Source organism: Mandrillus leucophaeus, unplaced genomic scaffold, assembly GCF_000951045.1.
Source record: "Mandrillus leucophaeus isolate KB7577 unplaced genomic scaffold, Mleu.le_1.0 Scaffold272, whole genome shotgun sequence".
Lineage (NCBI taxonomy): Eukaryota > Metazoa > Chordata > Mammalia > Primates > Cercopithecidae > Mandrillus > Mandrillus leucophaeus.
The window spans coordinates 213,283-225,621 of NW_012102832.1; the positions used below are offsets into that span (position 1 = coordinate 213,283).

The following is a 12,339-nucleotide window of genomic DNA, read 5'->3' on the forward strand; positions in this document are numbered from 1 at the left end:
ACGCCATTCTCCTGCCTCAGCCTCCCAAGTAGCTGGGACTACAGGCGCCTGCCACCTCACCCGGCTAGTTTTTTGTATTTTTTAGTAGAGACGGGGTTTCACCAAGTTAACCAGGATGGTCTCGATCTCCTGACCTTGTGATCCACCCGTCTCGGCCTCCCAAAGTGCTGGGATTACAGGCGTGAGCCACCGCGCCCAGCTGGGATATTTTTAAAACATTCTAAATAACTTATCCCCCAAACCCAGACAGGGTCTCATTCTGTTGCCCAGGTTGGAGTGGCAGTGGCACCATTATAGCTCACTGCACTCCTTGAACTTCTGGGCTCAAAAGTGATCCTCCTGCCTCGGCCTGCCAAAGTGCTGGGATTACACACGTGGGCCACTGCACTCAGTCCTAAATAACTTTTTAAATACCAAAGGTAGAAAAGGAAGAAGAGGGGGAAAAAAAAATAAGCCCATACATGGAAAAGGAAAAGACAGCAGATAAATATAGGCAAATGGAGGTGGAAAATATAATCATGTAGAATTTAGTATAAAGGATTATCTCTGAAAAACAAAAACAGAAAACTATCAGAGCCAAATAAAGAAAAGTGGAAATGACTGGGGAAAACCTCTGACTAATGACTCAAACTGAAAAAAGAGTACTGCTTATATAAAAATTATGTGAAATTAAACAGAAATGTAGTTCAGTAATGAATGGTGTTTAGGCACTTATGGAATATAAAATTATCACCTGTTAAATAAGAATGTATAGTAAATGGAATGGACAAAGAATACGAGTGACAGATAAAATCAATTTTAAAAAATTTTAAAGATCTTAATCTAAATTTTATTAAAGTTGATTAAGCCTATTAGTAAAAGAAAGCAGGCCAGGCATAATGGCTCGCTCCTGTAATGCCAATACTCTGGGAGGTCAAGGCAGGAAGATCACTTGAGCCCAGGAGTTTGAGACAAGCCTGGGCAACACAGTGAGACTCCGTCTCTAAAAACAGTTTAAAAAGTAAATAAAAAAATTAGCTGGTCATGGTGACACACACCTGTGGTCCCAGCTACTTGGGAGGCTGAGGTAAGAGGATTAAGTAAGCCCAGGAAGATGAAGCTGCACTGACCCATGATTGTGCCACTGCACTCCAGCTTACGTGACAAAGTGAGATCCTACACCTCACCCCCAACCAGTCCCCCAAAAAAAGGCCAGGTGTGGTAGCTGATGCCTGTAATCCCAGCACTTTGGGAGGCTGAGGTGGGAGGATTGCTTGAGCCCAGGAGTTTGAGACCAGTTTAGGCAACCTTGTCTCTACAAAAGGCAACATAGTGAAACCTTGTCTCTACAAAAAGTGCAAAAATTAGCTGGACATGGTGCCACACACCTGTAATCCCAGCTACTCAGGAGGTAGAGCCAGGAGGATCGCTTGAGCCCAGAGGTCAAGACTGTAATGAACCATGATTATGCCACTGCACTCCAGCTTAAGTGACAGAGTGAGACTGTCTTAAAAATATATATATATTTTGATATTAAGTGATAAGTGGCTATTTGCCTAGTAGCTTCCTAAAATAAACTGGTATAAAATGAAACTTATTTTCCAAGCTATCCCTCAGTCCTTGGAATTTCAGTTCTAATACCTAGAATAGTTATATAAAACCAGTAAAAAGTTGTTTAATAAGAATGTACACATTTCCCCTACTAAAATTTATTGCTTGCAGTTTCAAAATAAAATAATACAGTTCTCTCAAAGCCAAGCAAAAAAATTATGTGGTACAAAGTAGCAAACTTGTTGCATTAGAAGAAAAGGCCATTTCTTCACATATTTGAAGACAGGAACCAACACATAGTTTCACATGAAATTATATTTCTTTTCTTTTTTTTTTTTTGAGATGGAGTTTCGCTCTTATTGCCCAGGCTGGAGTGCAGTGGCGTGATCTTGGCTCACTGCAACCTCTGTCTCTCAGATTCAAGCGATTCTTCTGCCTCAACCTCCAGAGTAGCTAGGATTACAGGCCCACACCACCACACCCGGCTAATTTTGTGGGGTTTTTTTAAGTGGAGATGGGGTTTCGCTATGTTGGTCAGGCTGGTCTCAAACTCCTGACCTCAGGTGATCCACCCGCCTCGGCCTCCCAGAGTGCTGGGATTACTGGCGTGAGCCACCGTGCCCAGCCTGAAATTATATTTCAAAGAATTGTTTTCACCTGTGAAATTTTAAACATCTAAAATAAAAGGAAAAGATTTATTTTCAAGGGTTGACTTTCTGTAGAAACTCTCAGACATGTAATAGTTGCTAAATGTTTTACATTCTTATTTATATGACATATAGACTCAATCTACATTCAAATCAGGTTCTGCTCTTTGGCAGCCTAAAATGCTGTCAGGGAATCTAGCTGGCTCCAGAATATCCAGTTATTTAATTGCAGAGGTACATCTAGTTCACTTATTAAATCCTGTGTTCCCAAGCTGTAACACAGTTGGCATTCATAAGTAGTATTTATTTAGAGTAAGAGTGAAAAATCAGGACTGAAGGACAGAGATCATTTACTGTAAACATTATAAGGATTTCAAAAGAACAGTTGGAATTGTAATACAGCTTTATTCTGCAGTTACTTTGCAGTTTGTTTACTTTTAGTTCATTAAATTTCAACTTAACATTTTAGGCAATGAAAAAACTGACTCTTAAAAACATTTCTCTCTAATTAAAGATCTCAGTTTGTTATTCATCAGGTTACTTTTCAGCTGTGAATCAGATTAACAAGTAAGACTCAAGAAACTACAGTTAGTCTGGAATCTCACTGCATGATTCATTCATCTACACCTAAGAGGAATATTTTTCTCTCACCCAAATTAGTACTTTGACTTTTCCCATTTGCAGACAAATTGTAGAACAGTTTAGGAAGTGTTTGTTGAATAAAGACTGTCCATATGTCCTTGTTCAATGCAGAGATTCTGATAAGCCCTTTCAAAGTGGACCTTTTAAAATAATACTTTTCTATCACTCAATCATTTTTTGGCACAGTGTTGCAGCCAAACTTGAAATACTATGTAGTCAAAATATTGTGGAGTAGGATGAAGATAAATATATTTGAGCACTTAAAAATATTAAATACCATAGTAACAAGATTTCCAAACCATTGATGGGCGAGTTCATGTCCCACAACCAGAGCAACCCACTGGCGGGATGAAGAACAGGAATTTTTTGGATCAATAAGCAATGCAGTCTCCCTGTGTTTTAAAAAAAAGAAAATTTAAACAATAAAAGTGGGCATGCATAAGTTGGGAAGATTCAGACAGTAAGTGAGATGGACAAGTTAGGCTTTAGAGATATTAGGAAAATATTTCCTAATGTGACACAAGTTTAATTATCAGTTTGTACACTTAGCTCATCTAAGAAGGCAATTGAAAGTAGAAAGCAAAAACTTGTTTACAGACAGACTCTGCTTTTAAAAGTTATTCAACTCACATGTTTATGTTGTGGTGACAGACATGTAAAAATTTGGCTAGAAGATATGAAATTAGGGAAGGTTCTCCAAGCTGGATAAATAGCTATGAAACTACTGGCAGGAAAGAAAGGCACTGCAATGAGAAACTTAGCCAAGAATATATCTACAAATGCTACTAATGCCAGATGCTCACTTTAAAATCTTATACCCTCAGACAGTAGCACCAAAGGGAGGGGTCTCCATCTGCATTCTTGAAATGTGCATGGACGGGGGGAAGGTAGAAAAATTTATACCAGATCAAAAAGCAGAAGCTACTCAACTGTGATTAGGAGGGAAGCCCTTTTGAAATCAGTGATTGAAAAGATAAGGCAGGGTAATACATCATTAACATACCTATAAGTAACAAGGCCCCAGTTCTCCATGGCACCTTCATAAAATAAATATAAACATTTATTGATATATATACATACTCTTGCATCAAAAGTCACACAATTTAAAAAAGTTATTACAATTCAGCAATAAAATGAAATTTACTTTACCAGCTGCAAAGTCTGCAATAGCAATGAGATCAATTTTAGGTAGAGGATAAGGAACATTGAAGTAGTCCTTATAAAAAGGCAAGGTTTTAGCAGCAACCTATAAAAGTATAAACAAAATAACCATCTAATAAATATTTTATTATAATTCATATTGAAACCCACAAAGGAATCCTGTTGCAAGCCAATGTATCTTAAATTACTAGAAATGAATCCCGGGGAGCCCTACCTCCGAAGACTGCCTTAGCTCCAAACTTTGAATACAATGGTCAAACTTTAATCCACTTTTAACTTGATATGAAAAATGTAACTACGTATTTTCCCACCCATTCCCTAGAGAAATCACTCTTATATTCTCTTATTATTTTGTAAAATAACAAAACACCAAGGTTGGCATTTCCAAAATTCTATTGAAAATAAAAACCAAGTAGCACAACTTTCAGATTAAATTATAAATAACTGTACTAATAATTGACCAGAAATGTAAATTCCCCAACCTGGAGTTATGGACTGTTGGAACAATCCTCTTCAAGTACATTTACCTCTAACGCAAATTTTCCTTGCTCTGCTTTGCCAACAGGAGTGTAAACACGGACACACACACCATCTTTTGACCTTGTTTCTACAAAGTCATATTCACCCACAACAAATGCCACCAGATATGTAGACATAACAGGTGTGCGGGCAAACTTCACTTCCACTAAATTTTCGTCATCAGGGTATGGTTTCCGGTCAATTACATTCTTTAAGAAATTAAAAAAAAAAAAGAAAAATTTAAATAGGTTTACATTAATACTGTAGAGCAAATACCAGCCCAAAACAGTAGGCTTTATTGCATCTCTTTCCCCCTTTCTATTCTAGCATGGCTTATTTCTCTACCCCAATTCATCCAGTGCTTTTATGCTGTCTTTAAGAAGGAAAGCGGTCTGATAAAACACTCATACTAAAAAGCTGAAGGCTGAAGTGTTAAAACTACCAAGGACCTGTGAAAGAAAAGAGGAATGGACTTTTCTTGAATACTTATTATAAGTCAGGCATTGGGATGATTTAAGTAAGGGCTTCATACTTTTCAACTGACATGTTTAGGAGAAAATGACTATTAATAAAAGTAAAACAGGGGCCAGGCACAGTGGCTCATGCCTGTAATCCCAGCACTTTGGGAGGCCAAGGCAGGCGAATCATGAGTTTAGGAGATCGAGACCATCCTGGCTAACACAGCGAAACCCCATCTCTACTAAAAATACAGAACATTAGCGGGGCGTGGTGGCGTGCGCCTGTAGTCCCAGCTACTTAAGAGGCTGAGGAAGGAGAATGGTGTGAACCAGGGAGGTGGAGCTTGCAGTGAGCTGAGATCGCACCACTGCACTCCAGCCTGGGTGACAGAATGAGACTCCTTCTCAAAAATAAGTAAGTAAATAAAATAAAATATAATTGCAGAATCTCCCATTTCAAAGGATACGAACTTCTAGATCTAGGGCATTTTCTACCAAAGTTGGCTCTAAGCTTATTTGAAGAAATTTCAACTTTACCTTTGGAGTCCCTAATTTCCTTTGGTGTTCTCCCTCTTTTTCCTATTCAGGCTCTGTTTCCTCAAGCTTCTTCCTTCCAAGGAAGACTTATTCAAGAACACACTGATAAATTCACTCAGACTAAAGTGTGAATGAATATTTCCGTTTAATATATTAGCCTCCTCTTCTAAGAATATGTGAGAAGAGAATGACATTCTATTTATGGGATCCTCTCCCCTAGTAAATACGTAAAAGACAGTTATTTTCAGGTGCAGTAGGTTTTTCCATGTCCCCCACACAAGACTGTCCTAGACAATACACTTCAGGTGGCGAATGCTTACCCTGTTTATGAATGAGATCAATAACACTGGTGAAGAGAATATATTCCAAGAATACAAACAGCCAGAAACCTAAATATACTTCATTATGCAGCTGTATCTTTTGAATTGTTTTAACTTTTTAAAAAAATAGAGACAGGGTCTTGCTCTGTTGCAACTTTTTTTTTTTTTTTTTTTTTTGAGACAAAGTCTTACTCTGTCACTCAGGCTGGAGTGGAGTGGCATGATCTCAGCTCACTGCAGCCTCCGCCTCCCAAGCTCAAGCAATTCTCCTGCCTCAGCCTCCCAAGTAGCTGGGATTACAGGCACCTGTCACCATATCTGGCTAATTTTTGTATTTTTAGTAGAGATGGGATTTCACCATGTTGGCTAGGCTGGTCTTGAACTCCTGGTCTCAAATGATCCGCCTGCCTCAGCCTCCTGAAGTGCTGGGATTACAGGCATGAGTCACCATGTCTCTATATTTTTTTAAAGAGATGGGGTCTTGTTCTGTCACCCAGGCTGGAATACAGTGGCGCAATCATGGTTCACGGTAGCCTCAAACTCCTAAGTTCGAGAGATCCTCCCACGTTAGCCTCCCAAATAGTTAGGATTACAGGCATGTGTCACCGTACCTGGCTAATTTTTAAGTTTTAAATTTTTTGTAGAAATGAAGTCTCACTATGTTGCCCAGGCTGGTGTCAAACTCCTGGCCTCAAGCAATCCTCCTGCCTTGGCCTCCCAAAGCACTGAGATTACAAGCAAGAGTCACTGTACCTGGGTTTCTTTTGACATTTAATAAGTCAAGACCTTTTTTTCTTTCTTTTTTTTTTTTTTTAAGATAGGGTCTGGCTCTGTCACCCAGGCTGGAGTGCAATAGCGTGATCTCAGCTCACTACAACCTCCACTTCCTGGGTTCAAGTGATCCTCCCACCTCAGCCTCCCAACTAGCTGGGACCACAGGTATGCGCAACCACACCCAGATAATTTTTGTATTTTTAGTAAAAACGGGATTTCGCCCTGTTGGCCAGGCTGGTCTTCAACTCCTGACCTCAAACGATCTGCCTACCTTGACTTCCCAAAGTGCTTGGATGACAGGTGTGAGCCACCACATCCAGCCCAAGACCTTTTGCTTTTAGTTATTATGAATCTATTAAACTTGTCACTTAATTTACCTCTCTAAATTAAAAGAAGTAGATAATCTTATAAATGTATTTAACAAGGAATTTGACAAGGAGGAAAATCCTCCAAAAATAAGGCTATCAAGAAAAAGAGGTCTTGGCTGGGCATGGTGGCTCATGCCTGTAATCCCAGCACTTTGGGAGGCTGAGGCAGGAAGACAGATTGAGCCCAGGAGTTTGAGACCAGCCTGGACAACATAGTGAGACCCCCAACTCTACAGGAAAAAAAAAAAAAGAAAGAAAGAAAGAAAAAGAGGCTTGTTGAAAATAAAGAAAACTATTATTTATGTTCCTATAATATACCAGGACTGTGGTAGGTGGTTTCATATTATCCCATCTAATCAGCAAACTAAATCTGGTAAAGCCTATTAAAATTTTAGATAAACTTATAAACACATACATACCATGTTTGATAAAGCTACTCTGTCTTTAGGAACAACCAATGAGATATCAAAAGTTGCTTTGATAGCAGGCTCATCCCAGCAAGGAAAAGCCCTCCGGGCATCAGTAGCCTTAAGAAAGGAATATGAAATATAAATACCTTAGAATTAACCTAACAAGTTATTTCATAAAGCAGTCGCCATTTCCCTCTGTCATTCATTCATTCCCTTGTTCAAATATTTACTTTCTCTTCAGTGCCAGGCAACAAGCTAGGCATTAACTAGAAAGAAAAGACAACACTTGCTACCACTGCCATTCCAGCATAAAAATTATCCAGGAACTATGTCTGCTATGGATTTTAACAATATATTATAATTATTTACAATTAAATTTTTGTTTACATTTTAACATTTCAAATTTAATGCAAATGCCTTCAAATCAATAATGTTAACATAACAGAGCACAGAACAGTAAAGAGTATGCTATAAGAATTCAACGTTGGGAAAACATGGTAAGTTGTCTCTCTGGTTTTTATTTTTTAATTAAAAATAAAAATATTCTTAATCTTTGATGTGCTTTGTTCTTTATCTGGAATGGCAGCAATAGGAATAAAGACAGATACTCTATCAATTCAAAACAGGTCATTCATTTAATGGCACTTCCATGTGCTACACATAAAACTGTCGCCACTTGACCTACTTGAGTCCTTATTCTTTCATTAAAAATTTTAAGAAGAGCAAACTTATGAAAGCAAAATAAAACTTAGTGGTTCTGCAGGGTATCAGTTATAAAAGAAGGAAACTTTAGTAAACAGAATGTTCCATTTATTTAGTAAATAAAATGGAACCAATGACAAGATTCTGTATCATGAAAAGAAACAACAGGCCAGGTGTGATGGCTCACGCTTGTAATCCCAGCACTTTGGGAGCCAAGGTGGGTGGATCACCTGAGGTCAGGAGTTCGAGACCAGCCTGGTCAACATGGTGAAACTCCCATCTCTACTAAAAATACAAAAATATGCCAGGCGTAGTGACACATGCCCGTAATCTCAGCTACTCAGGAGGCTGAGGCAGGAGAATGGCTCGAACCTGGGAGGCGGAGGTTGCAGTGAGCCAAGATCCAGCCTGGGTGACAGAGCAAGACTCCGATTCAAAAAAAAAAGAAAGAAAGAAAGAAAGAAAAACGAAGAGGTAGAAAAAGCTTATAGAAAAGGGTTTCTCCAAGGAAAAAATTTTAGATGGCTGACTACATTCTCAAAAACATTAAATAATGAATTCTATCAATGAATAAATAAGACATCTGAAAAGAAGGGAGAGTATATGGAAAGAAATGGCAGCACAGAAGCATTTAAATTAGAAGTAGCAGCAGTAGAGAAATGAATTTATACTAGAGGAAATTAAACTAATGACATAGATAACAAGATTTAAGTTTGAAAATATCTAAAGGACAAAGTGATAAAAGCAATTAAACCTACATTTGAGAGACAGATCCTAGAGCTAAACAGTATTAACTGAGAAGGTAATGGAACGGATATCACAGTGAAGATATAACAGAAAAACTCACGCTGAAAAAATATCTGAATCTAAAAATCAATAGGGTTCACCAAGTACTATGCAAAAATCAATGAAAAGTGAACACCTGGTTTAAAAAACAGTTTAATTTTCAAAGTCAAGATATAATTTAACAAGCAAGCAGGAAGAAAATAAAGCAAAATGAAACAACATCTTACCTACAAAGGAAGGAGTAACATTTTAGTCTGTGACCCCTCCTCTTGAAAAAGTGAGATGTAAAAGACTTTGGAACAATATTCACAGACTTTTGAAAGTGAAAAATTGTAAGCCGATTGTACTACTCTTACAATTGAACGAGTTGGGCCTATTACTCATGGCAAGAGATAACTCACACCATAGGAAACCACTGGTGTCTCCGTAAGAATGTAAGAAAGAACCCATCACACGATTTGGGATTTGGTTTACATGATTTGGAAGAGGGTCTAAGTAAGCAGGGATTCACTCTAGACTGAGTGCTGCAAGAAGTCCTATGAGGCAATTCGATGGGTAGGTATCTCAATAAATCTTAACTATACAGAGGCCAGACTAGAGCAAATCTAAAACTGTAATTGGTAAAGAAGCAGTAGTCACTCATTTTAACTGAGAGATGGAGATGTTTGTTATTTTGCAGGTAGCATAGTGATCTTGTATGCACTGTGCCTAGGCAAAATTATGGATGCCCTTGTCTCACTTTATTATGGTCTCAAGTAGCCTTGTCTAAAGTTGGTATTCTGTAATATTATGTCTAATAGGGAGAATAACATGGGCTAGCTGTGAGTGCCAGACAACTTCTGGATGTCAAAAGTCGCTCTTTTTACTTTTTTTCCATCAACAAATCTATATACCCACTAAATCTGGTCATGTATAAAGGCAAATGAAAAATTTTTCAGATATGCAAAGGCTCAGGAATTACATTACCCACATACCTTCTCCTAAAAAAAATTGTTTAGAGACATACATCAGCCAACCATTCCAGGATGAAGTGTTCAAAGCAGGTAGAGACAGGCATTGGAATCATTCAAACATAGAATTAAACCTAAATATCTGTGGCAAATATTATTCTAAACAGAAGGTAACATAAAATTATTGAAAGAGAAGATACATCAGGTAAAACAAATTAGGAGTAAACTGGATAAAAAAGTTCAGGTTATCCCAAACAAGCAAACAATATAGGGATATGGGCAGAAACATAAGAATGGATATCATGAATTATTTCTTTATCCATATTGAAATTTATAGAAATAAATTTAATTAGATTTAACACTTAAAAGTACGACTAGCAGATTCAAAACAATTTATATAATTTGCAAATACTTGATAAATAAAAATCACCCTGGCCTATGTAGGACAGTAAATATATATATATACACACACACACACACACACACACACACACAGAGAAAAAAGAAAAAAAAAATCAAAGACAGCACAGATACTACAGTAAGATAAAAGATGTCAAAGAAGGAAAGCAATGCTAGAAAACAGCTAATAATGCTGTAGGAAAAGCCATAGATATCAAACACTAAGAGGACAATTTTAAGAAAGGTACACAGTTTACAGGCAATTCAGGTATCAAAATGTGTCGTGTGTTTCAGTGTGTGTGTGTGTATAACTGTATATAATCACTCCCCACTCCGTACCCTTAATTCCCTCCTTTCTGTAGGCTAAATATAAAATAAAAATTCTATTTTTATTAGATTGTGAATTATTATTTATTAGTTGTGAATACAATCATGGCCAAGGGCACCTAGCCTCAAATAATCACCCCACATAATAAAACACAGCTTTGTCAGAATGCCTAATTTAAGAATAATACTATTTTAGAGAAGAAAAACCCATACCTCAAACTGTGTTACAGCAGCATAGCGCACCTCTCCAGAAGGGGTAGTATATTTACTTCTATAGAAACCTTTCATTTTGTCATTCAGCTCTCCAACAAAATCTATCTTTAAGGTTCCTGTACCTGTGATTGAAGATAAATAAAACACACTTTTATGGAGATGTTAAACACAGTTATCAAAAATATATCCTCAAGACACTATATTCAGTTAGCTATTTACAATGTTCAAATCATTCCTTCTTTTTCAAATATTCCTCCTGGCAATGGAGAGAATACAGTACTTACTAAAGTAAAAGGCAGACTAATCCTAAAATAACTCTTGAAAGTCATGTTTAGGGTTACTGCCTAGAAAGTTATTAACTTAGCCTGAAACTACCAATATGTGAAAATAAGAACAAAAAAGGAAGCAAACATTTATTTTTAAATGCCTGACATGTGCTATTGTGCATAGTGCTTTTAAAATATATATAATTACTTATAAACCTGGAAGTAGATATTGTCCCCATTTTTTCAGATGAGGAAACTGAGGCTGAGAAGCTAAATAACTTGCCCAAATGTCATACAATTAGTAAGTAATGAGAATGGGATAAAATGTTTAAGTCCAGAATTCATGCTGTCTGCCAATTATACATGTGAATTGGTCCTTTTACACAACTTCATGCATAGAAAGAGAAATGTAGCCAATTACTCTATCATCAAGATAAGACACTAAATGTTTACTCCAAATGGAACACTGATTCCATAATTTTGTAAGGAGCTATAGGGAAGACTAATGATCTGATGAGCAACAGGGCATAAAACAAATTCTTACAAGTCACCTCAATCATTTGAAATCTGACAAAGAAATACATTTAATTAATAAATTATTAAATGCAAATAAAAATACAACTTAAATATGTATTCTATTGTTGTATAAGAGCAAAAATAATTTAGACAAAAAATGTGAGCTTTTTTGAGTTTATTAGTTTCTTTTTACAACATAAAAAATTGTAATTATTATCTAGTAATCATCTGCTAAATACAGATGCATGGCAAAACAGTAATCCCATTCTGTGTTTTACAAATCAAGTCACAAAAAAAGTAGAGGAATGTTGACTTTTTAGTTGATCCTTTTAAAGGCCCTACTTATATCAAGACTTAAAGCATGAGAAGTCTAACAAATCAAAGATAGGGCATGACTATAAAGTAATTAACCAATCATACCAAACTTTTATATCCTAATGTTTCAAATTGTCATTTTGGAATGCTGAAGAGCAATAACATTTGACATTGTTCAAAATGTTATGACTTTCTCTTTTTTTTTTTTTTAAGACAGAGGCTCACTCTGTTGCCCAGGCTAGAGTACAGTGATGCAATCTCGGCTCACTGCAGCCTCCGCCTCCTGGGTTCAAGCAATTGTTGTGCCTCAGCCTCCTGAGTAACTAGGACTACAGGCGGGTACCACCATGCCTGGCTAATTTTTGTATTTTTAGTAGAAACAGGGGTTCACCATATTGGCCAGCTGGTCTCAAACTCCTGGCCTCAAGTGATCCGCCCACCTCGGCCTCCCGAAGTGTGGGATTACAGGAATGAGCCACTGTGCCCGGCCCCTCTGACA

General features: G+C 37.2%; 1 protein-coding gene across 1 annotated transcript in view; it reads right to left on the bottom strand.

Annotated features, from left to right (window-relative positions):
- Positions 1-12,339, bottom strand: part of LOC105542973 (puromycin-sensitive aminopeptidase) — a 122,511-nt gene that overhangs the window by 37,745 nt on the left and 72,427 nt on the right. The window contains exons 5-9 of the mRNA XM_011984696.1: positions 7,376-7,483; positions 4,508-4,708; positions 3,969-4,065; positions 3,823-3,856; positions 3,097-3,211 (exon numbers count right to left, since the gene is read on the bottom strand). Coding sequence (XP_011840086.1) covers positions 3,097-3,211; positions 3,823-3,856; positions 3,969-4,065; positions 4,508-4,708; positions 7,376-7,483 — 555 coding nt within the window. The remainder of the gene's footprint in view (positions 1-3,096; positions 3,212-3,822; positions 3,857-3,968; positions 4,066-4,507; positions 4,709-7,375; positions 7,484-12,339) is intronic.